Here is a 19,475-nt window from a genome sequence, read left to right on the forward strand (position 1 = left end):
GAAAGCCTTGTTGAACACATTCTCTTTGTGTGTACAGGGTATTAAGAGAAAAAAAAGACTTAAAACAGAAGCTACTTTACAGTTATATTAGATCATATTGACAGTACGGAACATTAGCCTCTTGATCCAATTTTGCCACTAAATACAGACCTTCAGGACCTGTGGTATCTCTAGGCCTCAGTTTCTTCATCTGTAAAATGGGCAGAGATGAACTATATGACCTCCAAGTTCCCTTTAGATTCTAAAATGCTTAATTTAAAAAGTCTTCAAAATGTTTATTCAGTTATTCTTTCCCTGAGGTATTCCTGGGATAGAAGTGTTCCATTCCAAACCCTGAGATAGACATACCTCTGGATCAAGGTGTTTAAGAAGCTCCTCAAAGAAGGTATCCTTTAGGTTTCCGTCCCTATGCCCCAGTACAGAATCTCTACACATAGAAAGTGGGGACAGACTTACAGTCCAGACTGACAGATGGAGATGAAAAAGGTATACTTTAGTGCTACAGGTTCAAATCTAAAAGCTTAGACCAGCAAGCAAGGGCCTTCATTAAATAACATCCCTTACCTCATCTCTCCCTATCTTATAAAGCCCTTACTTTTCAGATGAGTTGACCCCATCTATTTCCACTTCCTCTCTGCTATTGCTGATCCCTCCATCTGGAAGGGCAGGGAGGGAAGAATAATGCATATCCATGATTTCCTTCAAGACCAAGCTGTCTTAAACTTTATGTTTCATCAGTATAAATACAAGTCATTTTTAGAATCCCATACTACCACACACTTACCTATGTTCCCTTGCTTATTCACAGAGGTTCCTCTTCTCTCCACAATTAGACTCTAAACACATGGTATTGAGTAGGCACCGAAAAAACGCTTATCTAGTTTTGAGTCCAGCAGGAATCTCAGATGGCAAAAGAATGAAAGCCTCAGGCTCCTCCTACCTTCATGCTATACCATTTCCAAAGCACTTCCTTCCCTTTTCTTTCCTGTCTGGAATCCCCTATCTTCAAGCTTAACGTAAGGGTTGATTCTGGATATGAAAAGACAACACAGTTCATACTTTTGGTTTCACAATTTTTCAGTTCATTTCAATAAAAACATAATATAAAAGGCATTGCCACCCTCTTCCCCTCCTGGGGGTGATCCATCAAGCCTGTCAGTCTGGGCCGCTCCAGTGGTTCATAGCTCATCATGCGATATGTGCAGGGCATGGTCACATAGATCTGCAAATAGCACATAAAAGTTTGAAGGAAAATGCCACTCTCATACTGATATATGTCACTATCAAGAAAATGCCCCAAACCAAACTGGCACACACACCAACCACCATTTTTTAAAGTATATCCTTTTAGATGACAAAACATTCCCACTATCCTTTCACTAGGATCTCAGGTGAGGGAGCCACAAATTCTGAAAGCTGACAGGAAGAGAATAGAGAGGAACAACCCAAGTCTCTAAGTCATAGGTAATGGAAGTTAATTCTTGAGCTATCATCAGAGGATGGGGGATAGGAGGTAGAGGAACATGCTAAGGAATGTGCCAGGTTCTAACGGGCTGTGAGGACAGGCAGTAAAGTGGGAGTAGTTTACCTGTTCGCTTACTACAAAGTTTGTCTTTAACATTGTCAGCCTCTCGGGAAAAGAATTCAATGAGTTCATCCTCATATTCCTCCACAATGCTCTCACACTGTCAACCCAAGGGAGAAATGAATGAGAGAGGGCAGCAAGAAGCCTTTTGCCTCCACCCCCAGAGAGGAGAAGGACATTAACATAGCTTTCCACTTGGGCTGTCCCATAACTCCCCTAATTTTCAAAAACCAGCTACCCATTCCCAAAGCTCACCGCAAACTTGAGAGTGCCACTGATGTCTGAATCAATTCGGATGCCCTGTAGGTCCAGTTCATTGGATTCTCCATTCCGGCCCACTACACGTACGTAGTTCTTGCGGTGGGTGGAAGGGTCAATTTGTTCCCCATACTCCTTCATCCGGTCACATACTTCCTCTAGCAGCTCTGTGAGGTGGGCCTCTGAGCGAGCATAAGGCACCTAGAAATGTCCTCAGCCTTGGTTCATATTCTTCTACCTCTGTACATTAGTAATTTATATATTTACTCTTCCTTCCAAATCTAGTTCAACTAACTTATTCGAAAAAGCCCTCCCTAATTAAAAACAGTGCAGTTTATTCGTATGGTTCCAAAGTGCTTTCAAATATATGATCTTATTTTACCTCACTTCACATTTCTAAGAAATAAAACAGGTGTCATTACCTCCAAATTATAGATAAACAGAGACCTCTTTGATAAATCCTAGTTAACTATGTGTTCCTTTCCTTTGAACTCCCTTAATTCTTATGGGTGTAAGGTAATGATTTTATTTATTTGTATTAAATGAGATTAATACCTGTCCTCAATAGGAGCATAAGAGAGGTAGTGTAGGCTTTGAGGATAATAATTATAAAGCATCTCACAAACATCATAACCTTAACTTTTCTTTGTATACTCTCCACTAGATATAGCTTTGCGTATATGTTATGTTTTCTACTAAAGTATAAATTTCCTACATACAGGGCTATGGCCTTCTTTTTCTCTTTTGTACGTATATAATTATGCCATAGTGAAAACATAAGTGACATGAATTACAGATGTGGAGGAGGGGGCTGATCAGGGTTCCCTGTCTACTAATAACTACAGCAGAAATAATATTAAGGTTTGGAGCCAGGAAGCGCATAGGGTATAAGCCTCCAGCCTCTTACAAATGTGATAGCCCAATATTTTAGATACCTTTCTGGGTCAATATCTATTAAACCAAGGTCCTTCTTAATCAGTTGAGTTCTCATTCAAATTCAGAGTGAGCTACTTTATTTGGGGGAACAGTAACAGTTACCTCCACCACTGACTGGCTGCCATCTGGATTGATTCGGAAAGAGCCCATCTGAATGGTCTTCTTGGGATCCACCTGGGCGATTTCCCACTCTAGTTCATCCACCAGAGCCCTGCAAGCTGGTGTGAGGGGAGAGAAAGGAGGAAGAAGGGGAGAAAGGAAATCAACCCAGGGATTTCCATTCATTCTTCTCCCAGACCCTGTATCTCATGCTCTCCCAAGGCTCTGTCTTCCCCACCCTCCTTCCTCTCATTTCTCTTTGTGCTCTTACCTCCACAATGTAGATCCTGGCTCCTCCGAGCCCAGGCAGTTCCCAGCAGGGCCCCCAGAAGCAGGGCCAGCCAACCCCAGCCTTTCATCTTTAGAGTAATGGGGTTGCTCCACCTGAGTTAAGGGTGGAATAAGAGCATAGGTGTGAGAATTCGGCTCCATTACCCCCACCCCACCCTACAAAGGCCTCAGTGTGACTCTGGCTCTACTTTTCAGGAAATGGCCAGGACACAAAGGAGCTCCTCTGTTCCAGCGCTTGAGGACCCGGATTCCGCCCCCAACCTTCCCCCCCCCCCGCCCCCCCGCGGTGAGTGAGAGCGCGAGCGAGGGACTTGGGGCTCAGTCCCAGACACTACGTCGACAGGTGAGGCCCCAGATGTTGGTACTTAAGCGTTGGCTGCCTAGGGCTCACAGGGCTATGTGGCAGCTGCGGAACGGAGGTTGGCGATTAAGTAAGGACGGAAGGCACAGAGAAGCTGCCGGCAAGGCAAGCAGCTGATTCAGGCCAGGAGGCAGAAAGGTGGTGGGCAGAAGAACACTCTATACCTGGGGCCTATTTGGACCCACCACCTTCGATTACTGCATCCCCACCTACAGCCTATAGCTTTCCCGTGCGGACCAGCCCCCTTTCTGAGGACGCCGCCATTGCCTTCGCTCCAGTCCATTCCAGACCCTCAGTGCCACTCGCATCCGTCCCACCTCTGCTCCCAGGGCCGCCGCCGTGGCCCAGGCGCTCGAAGACGGCCGAACTCTCACTTTACTCCCGACCGTAGCACCTGGCTGCGGGGGAGCGAGGCTGTCCAGGCTTCTCCAGAGCGCTCCGCCACTTTCCAGGCAAGGGTGACCCAGCGACTGCCTGACCCAGCTCCCCGCACTCTAAGCGGCCGTCTACGCACGGCTCCGAAGCGCTGCCGTGCGAGCCCTACACCGGAGACCGACCCCAAACCCGCCCCTCCAAACTCTCGCGCGAACAGGCAGCTCCGGAGCGGCTTCCAGGCTGCGAGGACCCCGGTGGATCGCAGAAGGACCCAGACTTGCGTGGCGAGCAGCTCCACGTGACCACCAGGGGTCAGCCGAAGAATAGGAGTGGCCTGAAGCAAGGACAGAGCCGTTTGGCATAAGGACGCGGTCAGAGGCACGTGGGTGTGTCAGTCTAGGTGGGCTAGGACCTTCCACAAGAAAGGTACCCTGCTAGCCTGTGAGAAGCCCTGGTTTCAATACCCCGCAAACTACATCTCCCAGGAAGCACCGCAGCACTTCACAGATCCTGTTAGTAGCTACAAGTCTTCAGATAACCTAAGACCTGCAGTTTGTCAGTTTCCCCAACTTTCCTTTTCCGAGGAAACCATACTGTGCATCTTAAAAGAATCTGGTCTTAAGGTAGTAGGCAGCCATAACAAAGAGCTAAAAATAACTGTCCAGCAAAGACAACTATATTCCTCCAATAACCTTAACTTTGGACTCCAGAGCTTCACCTTCATTTCTAGGTGGAAATTTGAACGCTTGTTTTTTTCCAGTTGTTATAGAAAGCCAACACAAAGAAAGGAGAGCTTAAGTCAGCATCCCACACTTGCAGGTCTCTAGTGACATAGATGACAAGCCAGTAATACTTTTTTTTTTTAATTTTATTTTATAAAACATGCATTTTAAAACAAAACTTTAAAAAATAACAAAACTTGGGACAGGAGAGTGGATGGAAGACAGATGCTTCTCAGCTGTCAGCAGGAGTGAAGACAGCAGTCAAGCTGTGTCTAGGACCCAAAGGCCCTTTTGGCAATGATGGTGTTGGCAACACTGGTTTGCTAGGGCCACCAATATTCGATGTCCTGGTCCATCCAGGCATCTCTCAAGCAGTCAGAGATTTGAGCTCTCTTGAGCTACTGTTGTATCCTATCACTAACCAGGACTTCAGTCCTTAGCCAACTAGGAACTGAGAGTACTGGTTCCAGGAGCGTTTTTTTGCCTGGATATTAATTACCCAGGATATTTATTGAGAATATCAATTTCTTTCCATTTGGGTCAATTCTAGACTCTGTTCCTGGCCCGCTATTTTGCAAAGAATGAAAAAGGAATCTGGCACCTCTTCCCTTTACAGCAACTCTGCTGCATTCCAGTTCTATTAATAGCACCATCTGTAGACCCTGAGCAGGTCCAATTCTGGAAGCGGGCGAGGACTAGCCAACTTGGGAAGCCATCTCCCAGTTCTGGGGCACAGAACACTGAGGGGAGAGGAGTAGTTCACTGGGAGAGGATGAGGTCAGAGCGCCAACACTGAGGAGAAGACAGCTGCATCTGTCAGAGACAAAATCAAGAGCATTGACTCTTAAGGTGAGTGAAGAAAAAATGCCTGGAATACTTCTTAGGAAGGAAAAGAGGGCAAACCTGCCCCAAACATTTTAGAATTAGGCAGGAGGAGGTTAGGATCAGTGCAGACAATCAAGAATACAATCTATTTCACTGAATGTTGGGAGGATTAAATGCTTTGTAAACCACTGAGTGCTTTACAAATGTAAGGTAGAGTTGGTACAATTGTTAACATCACCATCATCATTATTATCATGAGTATAATCTTCACATATGCAATCAAAACCCACCCTGTCCACTCTCCCTTGTCCCATCCCAGGCCTTACTCTTGGGACTCGTCTGACCCTCAGGCTCAGGAACCTTCCAGTCCATCTTTCGGCCCTTCTCATAAAGACCCTTGAGCACTTTGTGGAAGGATTCAGGCTCCGTGCCATTTTTGCTTAGCTCCAGATACTTTCGGTAGAGCTGAAGGGCTGTACGGGCATCCTCAATACTGTCATGGGTTTCCCCTTGAATCTTCAGGTCTGAGGGAATTAGAGGTGGAATAGTTTGGAACCTAGCAAAGGAAGGTAAGAATACGTCCCATACTCACATCCCCTACTCCCAATAACCAATAAAAAAAAACTTGACTACCCGTAAGGGAAAAAGCCAAACACCATTCCTAGTGCAGCGGGATACTGAAGTTACTTAAATCCATTCATAACTCTCACCACTAAGGGTCCTCCCTACTCCCTTCATTCCAACACTTTTTCCTGCTCTTAATGAGCACCATAAGGGCCTACAAGGTACACCAACTCACCTAGGAAGTACCAAGCAAGGAACCGCAGGGAAATCATTCGTTTTCGGGGCATATGAAAGAGATAGACAGTGTCAAGGACTTGGTCCTTGGGCACCTGGCAGAGATAAAAGAGTGGGAGACTGAAGGTAGGTGATCCATAACTTCTCATTCTCCAAAAGCACAATGTATACCCTAAAGGGCCCATATTCAAAGGAAACTCTTAAAAACAGCCCTGCCCGAACCATGAGGTTGATGACCCGGAAGTCCTTCTGCAGACCATGACCCACAAACTTGACTCCAATGTCTATAAGAAAACGAAGCTTTAAGTAGGTAGACTTGAGAGTTGTGAGGTGCTTAGAGGAAATCTTGGCATCTAGGTCTCCTGGCTTAATCCCCGAGTACTGAGTCAAGTAATCCACCACCTAGGCATAGAGAAAAGGAGAAGTTGCTCACGAAGTGAGGTGCAGAGTCTCTCCCTGCTACTCTTCCCTGGGTTCTAGAGCACTCTACATAAGCACAAGGTCTGTCTCACTTGTACCTCCTAGTACAAGATATCCTAGTACCTGCTCCTGGGTAGAGATGTAGTCATCAATGAAGGGGATACCCTCATTGGGTCCCTGGCCTCGAACACAAGTAATCCTTGCTACTGACATCTGGCTTGGTTTGATGGTAGACTTGGTGCCATCACTGCGTAACTCCGCTTCCTCCTACAGGAGAAGAGTTGATAAGGAAATCAGAGAATAGCTTGTGATGCCTAATATCTCCAGAGTTCTGTGCCAACACCACACCCTTTTGGTCTTGGTTACCTCATTAAGAGTGACAAACTCAGCATCCAGGCCCACCAGGTCCCCAACCTGCGGCATCTCATTCAGCATCAGTGGAATAAAGGTAGTATGTGTTTTCCGCTGCTTCCGTGCTAGCGAGGCTTCAGCCAGCAGGACACTTGCCTCAATAGGGTTCTTGACTGGAAGGGAAAATCCAGAAGACAGATGGCTAGTGATAAGGAAGTAACCAGGGGAGGGAAACCCAGGATGGCTGACCAGAGACTGGGTCTACACTGTGATCTCTCAATAATCAAAGCATGTGAATAAGAAGATTGTGTCTGCTGAACAGACAGATGGAATAGGTCAAATCAGAAAACTACTAAGAAATATGCTAAGAGAAACAAAAAAGCAGAGAGGAAAGAATAAGACTTTGACTTTTTTGGACTTTAGCTTAGAAAATCCAGAAAAACAAAGTTACAGGGAAACTATGGTTTTAAAGGCACCAAAAAGGGACCTAATAAGTCCATCTGCAAAAGAAGAAAGTTTCACTTGGGAAGAATGATTAGACTCAAAATCAAAACCTTAGCCCTTTTGATCAGATTCCCCCCATCACCTCTTCCCCTCTACACTCTCAGGATCTCCAGGTTCTAAATTTAGAGCCTGATGAAACAGGAATCTCTTTAGTATCACCCCTGGAAATAATAACACTGGCTACCTATCCTAATCTTAACAAGATCTCTTCCAAAAGACCAATCTAAACTGCCACACCCTTCTGTCTACTCTGTACCACTTACTGTTCAGGTTGTATTTGGAATTAAGATTCCTTTTGACGTAATAAAGGATAGCAGGCACTTTCCAATTCATGTCAAACTGCACAGCTTCATGCTATAAAAGAAAAAGCACTTCATGGTCTATATATAGATGCCCCCTTTTCCTTTTTCCCAAGCCAGACAAAAGACAGAACTCAGGTGCTATTTTTAGTTCTGCTAACACTTTTTATTCTTGAGGACCCATCCCTCCCTCCTGAATCTGCCTGGCATTCTGGAGCACTGAGGATGAGAATTCTAGGAAAAGGGGAGATGAAAGGGGGAATGGAATGTGTTACAACTAACCTTATCAATAGGTTCAATAAGAAAGTCATTGAAGAGATACCACTGCTGGTGGGTAACACCCTGTGGAAATACAGAAAAAGATGATGAAGTGATAGCTGGACCACTCTGACTCAGAGTCAAGATAAGGACAGACCTGGGACTCCATTGTGGCTACCACCAGGGGTGTCCCTGCCTTGTAGTATCTCACTCACCTCCTTGCGCTGGTGGTAGGTCTCTCCGACTTTGATGTGAGCCACCAGGCTGCCCCCTGTGCGTGAGTCCAGGATGTGTACCACAGTAGCCATCAGGTCATACACAAAGACACCATGCTCCTCCTCTGCCCTGGCTGGGCCCCACTGTGAGGGGGGTACCCAGGCTGCTAAGCTAAGTTTAAGGATGGGGAAGGAAGGGGAATGGGGATAGAGGATAGGGAGTTTGGGGGACGGGGATGGGGGACCAGGGTGGGTTATCTCCATCCTAGCCCATCTATGACTCAATACTGAACTGAGTCACTCTGGAAAAGCCCACAACTGGTAAATAACTTGGCTTTATTCCCTTCCTTTTCCCTATACTAAGTTCCATCTTCCCCTTGCCCTGCTTCTGCCCCAACCTTCTCTCCCTTATTCCCCCTTCTCTTCCCAGTTGTTCAACAACCTGTATCTCATCCCCATCAGTCCAATTGCAAACATCCAGCCCTTTATTCTTGGTCATCTTCATGCGAATGGAGAAAGGAAGCCAGACATTCTTCAACTCCTCAATGGAGGAACACATCAGCACGCCCTCTGGACTCCCTAGTTCCTTCCTATCAGGATAAGAGAATTAGAAATTCATTCTGAGATCTAGCCAGTGACCAGAGGAGCCACTGGGTAGCTCAATCCTTTGACTAACCCCCCAGACAGTACCTACCAATCAGCCAAAGCAAACTCTTTATTCTTAGAGATTTCCCCACCATGCTTTTTTATTGCCATCTTGAAGGCAACCTGAACACAAAGGAAAAAATATCTGATTGCCCAGGAACATTAATCATATATTGAGCAGAGAAGGGAGAGAAAATTAAGAAGTACACCTAAAACCCTGCTTCCAGACCTGGTCCTTACCTCAGCCTGCATTCTCCAGAAATCAGCTTCTTTCAAGCTGTTCACCTCACAGTTGATAACAAGAATATCTGGCAGATGGCGGATGTTGCGGGTCTGAATCTGAGAGGAAAAAACAAACAAGGAATGGCAATGAGCCTATGGGAAAGAAACCTGGATGGGAACAGTAAAACCTGGACCTGCATTTTCTTTTTTTTTTTTTTTAATTTTTTTTTTTCAACATTTATTTATTTTTGGGACAGAGAGACAGAGCATGAACGGGGGAGGGGCAGAGAGAGAGGGAGACACAGAATCGGAAACAGACTCCAGGCTCTGAGCCATCAGCCCAGAGCCCGACGCGGGGCTCGAACTCACGGACCGCGAGATCGTGACTTGGCTGAAGTCGGACGCTTAACCGACTGCACCACCCAGGTGCCCCTGGACCTGCATTTTCAAACTGAGGTTCCTCCCACTCCCTATAGATCCGTGGATGGTGGTGCTGACATAGCTAGTCCCAGATGAAACCACACCAAGTCCCCAACATGGGAGGACTTACCGTGGGCTGGTACTTCTCGCAGTTGTCGCACCAGGCCTGTGTATTCTGCTCCAGGCAGATGCTTCGCTTCAGCACCTGAGCAAAGTCACAGTTCTTCCCGGTTTTATCTGAGGGGAAACTGGATGCTTCACTCTAGGTTCTCCCTTCTACCCATTATTAGCCTCCCAACACCCTCTCCTTGATGTTATGGGACACGTAAGGGAGCCTTCCCAACCCAGCGGCAGGGTATACCACTGTTGCTACCCTCGGGGTAGGAGAGCGTGAAGAGCAGGGTGGAAGAGGCTCGCACGGTCTCACTGCCGCAGCGGCAGAGGCTGCAATTCTCCATCTCACAGCTGAACAGCTGCCCAATAACAGAGTCCCCCGATGAACAAAAGCTGCTAAGGGCAGGGAAGGCAATACATGCACATGGAGACAGTTAGGACACCTTCTAAGTCACAGAGGGGACTGTCATGGTGGCTTTAAATATTCATGTTCCGATTTCATACCTGCCTCCAGCACCTCGATAAGCCTGGGGTACTTCTAGCTCCTGCATATCCTGATGCAGTTGAGTGAGAATGAAGCGATTCCACCTCTGAATAAGCCTGGCCAGATTGCCTTTGCCTGAAGCCTCATCTGAGTCAGCCAGGATCAGACCAAGGGCCGAGGCCTCAGGAATGGTGCGGAATGCCCGAAGAAAATTACTGCCCTGGAATCCAGGAAGTGTGTTGGTAGAATGGGGCAATTTTCTCTTTTGTGGCCATTTGCACAGCAGTGTCCCTGCCTACTGTCTACCTCCCTTCCCCTTTTATTGTCCCAGGTCTCCAGACACTGACCTGACAAGGGTCACCTCGAGAAAGATCCAACATGTGGAAGAGGAAACCCAGCTCACATGCCAGACAGAACTCCTTCTGGCAAAGATGGTTCTGGATAAGACAGCGAACGGGCTCCAGAAAATAGAGCACCTGGGGGGGGGGGGGAAGAGCAGGAGAACTGATACAGGCAACTAGTATGGAGAAGAGAGATGGGATGGTTAAGAGAGCCGATAAAGAATACAAATCAGGAGTCTACTGAAGAATGGAGCACACAGAAGAGACTTGAAGGCTGTGAAGCAAGAAAGAATGGTAGCGGAGGCCATGGCAAAGTGGGCTTGGTTGGAGAGACCTGGAAAAAGAGCAGGGAGTATGGGGCCACAGAGAAGAAAGGCAGTAGCCATGTTCAGGTTGCAGGAATATCCTTACCTGGATCATGCAGTTACAGTAGGCATTGGGGATGTGGGGCTCTAATCCAGCAAACAGGGTCTTATTGTAGTGTTTGAAGTCAAAGTCCTCCAGCCCTAGCTTGGAGTATTTGATGGTTACCTGAGGCAGAAATAGTCTGAGCAAAATGAACGTATCCTCAGAGTCCCCTAAATCCTTTGCAGTGGTCATAACCTTCCCCAAAACCTCCCTCCTGAGTCCAGGTGGTAGATGAAGACTTCTCAACTGAGTCCTTCAATCCTTTCTAGTATGACCCCCTTTTCCCAGGGAACCTTTCCCCACATCCCACAGGACTCCTTCCTTGGTAACCCCCAGCACCTTGCGGTATTTCTTAGAGACCATGTGGAGATGTAGCTCCTCTTCCCGCCCTATCGGTGACTCAGTGACCTGGCTGAAGCTGTCAAATTCACTGTCTGACTCCTTGAGTCGATAAGGAATCTAGAATTTTTAAAAAGAGGTAATTTTGTTGGATGTCTTAATTATCTTTGGTTTCCCCCCACCTTTATCCCAACACTGAACCTTCTACTTTCTTGAAGTTTCAGCATCTACCACGTCCTTTTTATTCCCACTGCCATCACCCTACCACACCACAGCTCGACAACTGTGATGGCTTCCACACGTGGCTCCACACACACTCTGTTCGGCATCCCGCTACCAAACAAACTCTCCCAAAATGCCTATTTCAGTGTGTCACTTCTCTCCCTGAACACTGGTATTAAGGCTTCACAACCGGGCCCTTTCCAACCTCAATGTCTTACTATTTCCCAGTACTCACCACCACTCCAGCCAGACTGGTCCAATCACAGTCCCGGTCAGACACACCTTTTGCAGTTATGCTTCTTGAGACCTTTGCTAACACTGATCTCTCATCTTGAATATGCTTCCATGTTACTTTCTATTTACCTATTTTTAACCAGCTCAATATCCACCTTTTTCAGTATGTCTTCCCTGACCACTCTGGCCCAGAGTAACATTTCCCCTCCAAACAGCCCAGAGTAACATTTCCCCTCCAAACAGCCCTGGCAGTGAATGCTTATAACATTCCTTTAGCATTTAACAATAGAACAAATAATTTGTTACAGACAGGTCTTATCTTCACTAACCAAATACTAAACTTCTTAATAGCAAAGACTCTATCTTCTACTCTGAATTCTCCCTAACACCTACCATGGTACCTTTCATTCATTAGACCTCAAAAATCCTTTACTGACTAACTAAAAGCAAAAAATGCTGAGAACTAGTAAAGAAACAAGACAGGAGAAATCCCAGAGGGCTGGGCTGGGGGCTGACCCTCTCACCTCTGACATACCTGATTGCGCAGCCTGGTGCGGGGGTTGGGTGCATAGCCAATGAAGCCCACCTTCTTCATGGTGCGTAGAATCTCTGCATCCACAGGGGGTGCTCGCCTATAATGTAGTACAGTTCTAGGGCTTGAAGTTTGTGGTGTCTGCCTATCTAATACCCAACCCCCAAGGAGCCAGAAAAGAAAGTACTGAAGGCACACAAAAATCAGGAAAGGAGACTCCTACAGGGCTTACAGAGAATCCTAGTATCTTGGCCCTTTCCCCCTCCCTCCTTTTGACCCAGATGAAAGGTACAACCTGGGAGCTGGAGCGGAGTTGGCAGCAGGCCAGTCAGAGAGAAGCGTGTCAGTGGTGAGCGGGACAGGGATGAGGGAAAGAGGCAGCAGGTCCTGGCTCCAGTCCAGAGGAGGCAGTGAGTCCACGAGACAGGGCAAAGCAAACTCCGTCTCACGGGAGTAAGGGTTGAAGGAAGGCTCAGGGGAATCAGTCCAGAGGTGTACACAGCCCTCAGAATCCCCAAAGGCCAGGGCCTGCTTGCTGGCTGATACGTCAAATGTCATTAGCAGAGGCCCCACAGGATTCACATGAAAGATGTCTGCTGGGTTGGCCAGGCCTGTGGGCTCACAAAACTGGCACTGCCCTAGAAGAGAGGAGAAAGCATTATGACACTCCTTTTCCCTCGTATCAGGGAAAGACTGGGCCTAAATTCATGCCTAGAGATACAAATAATACCATCTGATGCCTTCCCATAAGCCACAGGCAGTTTTGTTACCCAGTAAAGTTATTCTGCCTGCTCCACCTTTATCTTTTTCTGTGTTCTTCACACTCAGGGAGAAAATAAAAGCACTAATCTCTGACCAAACCTAAGTGAGACCCTGATAGCCCACTGGAAGTTTAGTATTTCCTCCAACAAAGAGGTTCCTAGGAGTATACTCCTAGTGTCTACTTCTCCTTTGGTCATCAACCCCTCCTACCCCTTCCTACAGTCCTTCCTACCTGACTGGGAGATGATAGCAAGTCGAGAAGTATATGTAGGGATGAAGCGCAAGAAAGCAGGATCCACATGTACTTGAAGTGGTGTGATGGCACGCATCATGCGCAGATCATACACCTTGAGGAAACGGTCACAGGCCAGGCCAGTGAGGCGGCTGGAGAAGCCACAGGCGGCCAGCAGGTTGCCATGCACATCAAAATCTGACAGACTTCCTGAGAAAGCATCAAACTCATGCTCCACCTTAAAAGAACGGAGGTCTCGCAGGGAAACCTGAAGAAGAGATAACTCAGTTATCTGCCAACACTGTTATCAGGAAAAGTACCCACCACCTACCTAATCCTGTGAGGCCCCTGCCAAAAGAACTAAGGCTCTAGGATATGGGCAATTAAAGCACAGAACAGGCAAAAAGAGAGGCCAAGAGCTGGAAGGGACTCCAAAGAGAACTCTTGTTTACTCTCTTGCCTCAAAGGTATCTAGTTACAATAGAAGGCATCAGCCTGAAAGACAATCTAGTATAACGTGGCTGAGTAGGAACTCGGATCACTCCTCCTGTGCCTCCAACTATAGCCCCAGAATTGAGGGAAAGAAAGAGCTCAAGCACATGTCTGATGAAACAGGGCCATGTGGTAGGAGGAAACATGGAACCGAGCCACCTTGCCAGATGTGTGGCCACAGAAGAAGAAGCGATTTGTCTGTCTCATAATGGTGACTCCAGGCGTCTCGACTGCATACTGGGGGACAAAGCAGAAAAACCAGTGAGAATAATTCTTCCCACAGACCAAAGGAACAGAAAGACTGCACATACATCTTAGTCATGTTCCCAGTCTGGGCATATCCCTGACCCCCAAAAAACTTCAGGTCCTGCCTGGGTCTTTCTTTCCCCAGTCTTATACCTTCTGAGTCTCCTGGACAGTATTAAGGTCAATTTCCAATATGTGGTTCTGCAGCCCACCAACAAGCAGAGTGCTGTTGTCAGTCAGTAGGAGACTGTGCATATCCTCACTCTCATCCAGCCTGTAGGGGAAAGGAAAGGCTAAGGGACCAAGGTCTCAAAAGTTTCCAATCCTTTAGACTTCCCATTTTAGGAGGGACTCTCTTTCCCAGTCCAGAGTTGAGAAGCCACTTACAGGTAATCAAATATAATGAGGCCCCCACGGGCCATATACTTGAGGTTGTTCTTGGTGAGAAATAGGATACCATTTTCCAGGCTCTGGATCTGTCGAATGTCATCACTGCCATTGACCTGAAAGGATGAGTAACGCTCCAAGGCGGGGCCAAAAAATGAAGTGGCATGGCCCTGTGGGGGACAAAAAAGATGAGACACACCCTGAGTGGAGGGGCAGGGCCACCCCAGATACAGGTCAGGGACTGGAGACATTGCTCAACTTTTCTCCATTCTTGCTTGGCCTTTCTGGCTAACAGCAACTAAGGCATACAGCTAGGGACCAATCTAAGTGACAAAGACATTGATAATAAATACTATCTTATGTTTAATGCTTCACAAAGTACTTTTGTAAACTCTACCTCATTTTGCCCTCACAATGACCTTGCTGAATAGATAATGGTTCAGTTGGTTAGAACAGTTTCGGGTCAGGGATGTGAGTCCGATCCTCCACTGGCCAGCTGGTTTTCTTATGTTCCATATTCAAGTCTTAATCTCTACCAGCCACCATCTGGGAAATGTGCACTGTGGGTCACAGGCTGGAATAGAGAGAATGTGAAACTCATTCCCCCCTTGGCTCCTATGACATCATTCACTACTGGTTTCGCTCCTGACTCTTACCTCATACCTCCTCTTTATGTGCTTCCCTTCAGACCACTCTTGAACCATGGCTATTCCCAGTCCACTATTTTCTCACTAGTCATTTTAGGTAATCTCATCCACTCTCAAGGTTTTAACCATCAGTCTTCTAACTGATGGATCCTAACTCCCTCTTCTAGCCCAGACCACTGCCTCAAGCTTCACACTTACATATCCAAATATCTACTAAACATCTCTCTTTAGATATTCCACGAAAACCCAAACTCATTACATTCTAAATTAAATTTGTCATTTTACCTCATTTCAATTCTTCTTCTAACTGTATTCTTTATGGAACCATGATCTATCCAAAGGACTAAGTCACTGGTAGTAACTTGTCTTGTTTACTTCCTAAGTATTTCCCAAATCTGTTCTACATGTCTACAGTGCTTCATTCAGGCTTTCATATTCTATGTGAACTGCTACAATAACCTACAATCTAAGCCAATCCCACTGAGTCCTGCCATGTTCCCCCTTAAATGAAACTCTATACTGCTACTTCAGCATTCTAAGATGCAAACCTAACCTTATCATTCTGGATAAAAACTGTCAGTGGTGTGAAAGATCAAGTCCAAGCTCTTTTAACATAGCATATGAGGTTTTCTAGAATGTTCTCCCCCCAGATATCTGCATGGCTTCCTCTCTCCCTTCTAGACGACTTAGAATGGACATCCTAGTCTGTATCCAAGTCTCTACTCAAGTGTGACATTATCAGAGAGACTTTCCCTGACCAATTATCTAAAACAGCAACACCTCCCACCCTTCATTACCTTAACCCCCTTATTCCACTTTATTTTCCTTAAGGATACTAAACACCTAATATATTATAAATGTATTTTTGTTGCCTTTTTAAATGCTTATTCCCAATCTAGACCATAGAGCAAGGTGTGGCACCTAACAGGTGCTCAAAAAACACTAGTTGAATGAAGTAATGTCTAACTTTTCAGACTTATCTTCCAGAGCAGTAAACCCTAATTGCTTGTAGTTCCTGTAATCTGTAATCACACTGTATGGTATCTTGGAAATCTTTATCCTGTTGCTTTTGCCAAGACAGCATTTTCCCCTCTTCTTCACCTGACTCCTACTCACCTCTCAAGAACTCACTTCAGGTGTCACTTCCTTCTGGAGGGCCTCTAACCCTTCTGCACCCAGTAAATATTTTTACACTGGCACTTAGTAGTTTATATCTTAAACTCATAATTAGTTTATATCTTAAATTCATAATTAATAAGTAAAACACTTTAGTTTCTTCTAAAGTACCATGAAGTTATCTGTTTATATATATATATATATATATATATATATATATACACACACACACACACACATATATATATATATACACACACACATATATATATATATATTTTTTTTTTTTCTCGTTGTTCTGTAAATTCCTTGAGGGCAAGAATTATGTTTTATTCAGTTTTATTCCCTGGGCCTACCATAGCAGTAGACCCTACCTACTGAAATGAATGTATTATCAAAAAAGTACATTCTTTCTAATGAAAAAAGCACAATTCATGCCCTATGGAAGGAAAATTAGTAAACCAAGAATGTTATTTCTTACAAAATCTTTGAGCTCTCTAGCATACTGGCGATATAGATACACATTAAAAAACATTAATATTGGGGTGCTTGAATGGCTCAATCAGTTGAGCATCTGACTCTTGATTTTGGCTCAGGTCATGATCCCAGGGTTGTGGGATCAAGCCCATGTCGGGCTCTGTGCTGAGCATGGAGACTGCTTAAGATCTCTCTCCCTCTGCCCCTCTCACCTGCTTATGCGCTCTAAAATAAAAATAAAAAAGAGTTAACACTGATAACTGCTCTCAGAGAGATTAAAATCAGCCAAAGAAGACAGAATGATTCCATGTAAGATATGCAGAAACATGTGTTAAACATTCTATAATTATAAAAATGGAAACAGAAGAAGGGCATTAGAGATTGGATTTGGACACTACAGACTAACTGATGGGTACAGTTATCAAGGTTAATCAAAGCTTAGAATGGGCAAATTGTGGTAGAAATGGGATGACTTCTGAAAAAGAACACGTATGTAACTTCTTCCTGGATCATATGGCTCCTTCCACTCCCTTCCTACTGATTTGACAGAGACCTAACTAACTCTCACCACCTCAACTCAGTTCTGGCTCCCAGTAAAGCAGCTGCCCTTGGGCTAAAACCAGATAAAATACCTCCAACATCTCCTTTCAGCCCTTACAAAGGGGTACAGTTCTTACCCCGTGGCTTCCCACCCACAGCATCTCCTCGTGCAAGTCAAAGTGGGAGACGGAGACAGGCACACCCACTTCAGCCACCACACTGTGCAATTCAGAGTAGACACCTTCCATTATGTGCACTGACTCCTGGACAGGAAGAGCCTCCAAGGCCACCCCCTCCGGATCCAGCTCCACATTCTGTAGCAGACTTGGGTTCAGGTGGGCATCCAGGACAGGGTCCAGGGCAGAATGCATGGCCGGGGCATACTCTGCCAGTCCAGGGTCCAGACCCTCGAAGTTCATGACGACGATGGCAGATTAGACCCGTGTCACACCCTCCCTTGCAACGGCCCTTTAAGATGTCTGACCCAGCCTTCAGCAGGATAGCACCAGTGGGCCTAGAATGGACATCCTGGCCTGCAAAGGGAAAGAGGTAGCTGAGTCAGTGATAGGTAGGCCCAGGTACTTGTATTTAGTGTGTTCTAGATTATATGTGCAGAAGGAAAATGAGGCAGGGAGATGTGAGAATGCCAGGCAGGAGATGAAGCAGGCAGGAAGGGGATAAGCAGTAGGGTAGAGGCGGAAGTGTTGTCCCTTTTTCTCCTCTAGGCCCTCTGTACTCCCCACCACCCCACTATCTAACCTAAAACATGACTTCCTTTTCATCTCCCTTCAGGCCTGCCCACTTGCCTGGTTCACCCCAGAACCATCAGTGAAAAGAGCAGCGACTGTGGGACAGGAGTTAAGGAAAGGGGCTAAGATGCTTGTTTCCCAAAATTAAGGATGGGGGGGGAGGGGAAGTGGGAGGTGAGAATAAGAAGTCGTTTCCCAGAATCCCCTGCAATGTTACCCAGGATTCTCCAGGGAAAAATAATAATGTCCAGCTACCCACAATTGGGGCGGGAATGGGGGGACATGATGAAAATGGCCAGTTACCCACAATTCTCTAGGGGAACCAGAGAAATCAATTACCCAGAATTCTCCCCCGGCGGAGGGGAGGGGAGGGCTTAGGGCAGGGGTCAGATGTGTTCTTGGGATGCTTATGGGGATTGGGTCATTACCAAGATTTCTCCATGGCGGATATTTTGGAGCGCGTGGAATTAAAACGAGTAGGGGGAGAGCAAGCGCCGTCAGCTCCGCGGGAAATTCCAGTTTCCCCAATTCTCCCCCGCGCCTGAAGCTCAACCAAACACTACGGCGGATAGGACGGCGGGCTCCCAGTCAGAGCTTCCAATCAGGAAGGGTTTGGAGCTCACCTAAGCCAATCAGAAGGAGCCAGGTACAGACGGCTCCGCGAGAAGACGCGTGACGCGGGTATTGGGCAAAAATAAGGTTACGGGCCGCCAATGGGGACAAACGGTGTCAGATCCTGGCCGCATTTGGTGTCGTGAAACGTAACTCCTTCTCTTTTAAGCTTTCTTTGAACAAAACTGGAGAAGTCGCTTGGAAACCGAACGTTAATGCTCCCTGTAACTTTAGAAGTTCTAGAATAAGGATAAGGGATGCCCAAGGTAAAGCACTGGGAATCGATTGCTGGGTATTCCCAGCCTATTCCAGTCCACCCCCTCCACCTGCGGTGCTCTTGTGAGCCACTCCGCCACCTCTCACCCTGTTGCCCCCGAAACTCGCCGGCATTTCCTATCATATCCAGGCATGGGAGAGAAAAAAGGAAGCGGGAGCCACGTTCCAAACACGGCCCAACTAGCTGCCTCTTCTACGATTCTGTAGGCATCCATCTGAAACTCCCATCTGTGATTATCTACTCCCCAGATGCTCCGGTAATAGTCCCGTGGAGCGAGACCCCTCAGCTATCAAATTCCCCTAGCTCTTGAAGCTCGACGTTATCCCTCAGAAGGGGATGAGCACGGCAAATTGGGACATTTGCTTACCCCCAAACTCTTACAGATTTAGCGTCAACAGTTATTTTTAGCGATTCTTGGGGTCTAATTGTTTTGGAATGGGGCCAGGTTGCGAGATGTCACCAGGGCAATTTAGCTCAGTTTCTAACGGCCACACAAAGGGCCTTTTTGATGGAAGGAATTTCTCACGGAGGATACAGTGTTAAAGCATTTCTCTCTGTCTCAATAAAGCCTGCTGAATAACACTGTAATAAAAGGACTCCAGAATTTAGACTTACAGGACTCACAGGGGTCCTGGAGTCCACCAGAAGTCATAGACGGAGAAAAACACTGTAACTCAGTG

General features: G+C 46.4%; 2 protein-coding genes across 5 annotated transcripts; both read right to left on the reverse strand.

Annotated features, from left to right (window-relative positions):
* Nucleotides 1-1,059: 1,059 nt before the first annotated feature.
* Nucleotides 1,060-4,335, reverse strand: CNPY2 (canopy FGF signaling regulator 2). The gene is made up of 6 exons (XM_030322926.1): nucleotides 3,848-4,335; nucleotides 3,150-3,262; nucleotides 2,882-2,997; nucleotides 1,841-2,044; nucleotides 1,589-1,685; nucleotides 1,060-1,222 (listed from the first exon to the last, which is right to left on the reverse strand). Exons 2-6 carry the CDS (start codon nucleotides 3,235-3,237, stop codon nucleotides 1,179-1,181), a joined length of 549 nt encoding a protein of 182 aa, XP_030178786.1. The 5' UTR covers nucleotides 3,238-3,262; nucleotides 3,848-4,335; the 3' UTR covers nucleotides 1,060-1,178.
* A 436-nt stretch (nucleotides 4,336-4,771) lies between these two features.
* PAN2 (poly(A) specific ribonuclease subunit PAN2) lies at nucleotides 4,772-18,487 on the reverse strand. Of its 4 annotated transcripts, none has more exons than XM_030322912.2 (26): nucleotides 18,335-18,487; nucleotides 17,295-17,690; nucleotides 14,378-14,547; nucleotides 14,144-14,264; nucleotides 13,904-13,981; nucleotides 13,253-13,520; nucleotides 12,554-12,896; nucleotides 12,262-12,358; nucleotides 11,271-11,390; nucleotides 10,935-11,054; nucleotides 10,530-10,658; nucleotides 10,203-10,402; nucleotides 9,958-10,094; nucleotides 9,715-9,821; nucleotides 9,183-9,281; nucleotides 8,992-9,065; nucleotides 8,740-8,887; nucleotides 8,298-8,441; nucleotides 8,107-8,166; nucleotides 7,789-7,879; nucleotides 7,037-7,194; nucleotides 6,794-6,937; nucleotides 6,473-6,652; nucleotides 6,252-6,345; nucleotides 5,779-5,976; nucleotides 4,772-5,440 (listed from the first exon to the last, which is right to left on the reverse strand). In XM_030322912.2, exons 2-26 carry the CDS (start codon nucleotides 17,574-17,576, stop codon nucleotides 5,406-5,408), a joined length of 3,597 nt encoding a protein of 1,198 aa, XP_030178772.1. In that variant the 5' UTR covers nucleotides 17,577-17,690; nucleotides 18,335-18,487; the 3' UTR covers nucleotides 4,772-5,405. The 4 variants fall into 4 exon arrangements, with proteins under 4 accessions (XP_030178772.1, XP_030178773.1, XP_030178775.1 ...); XM_030322913.2 differs by having other exon boundaries at nucleotides 9,958-10,091; nucleotides 18,335-18,463; XM_030322915.1 differs by lacking the exon at nucleotides 18,335-18,487 and having other exon boundaries at nucleotides 17,399-17,473.
* Nucleotides 18,488-19,475: the final 988 nt, after the last annotated feature.

This window comes from Lynx canadensis, chromosome B4, assembly GCF_007474595.2.
Source record: "Lynx canadensis isolate LIC74 chromosome B4, mLynCan4.pri.v2, whole genome shotgun sequence".
In the NCBI taxonomy this organism is placed as follows: Eukaryota; Metazoa; Chordata; class Mammalia; order Carnivora; family Felidae; genus Lynx; species Lynx canadensis.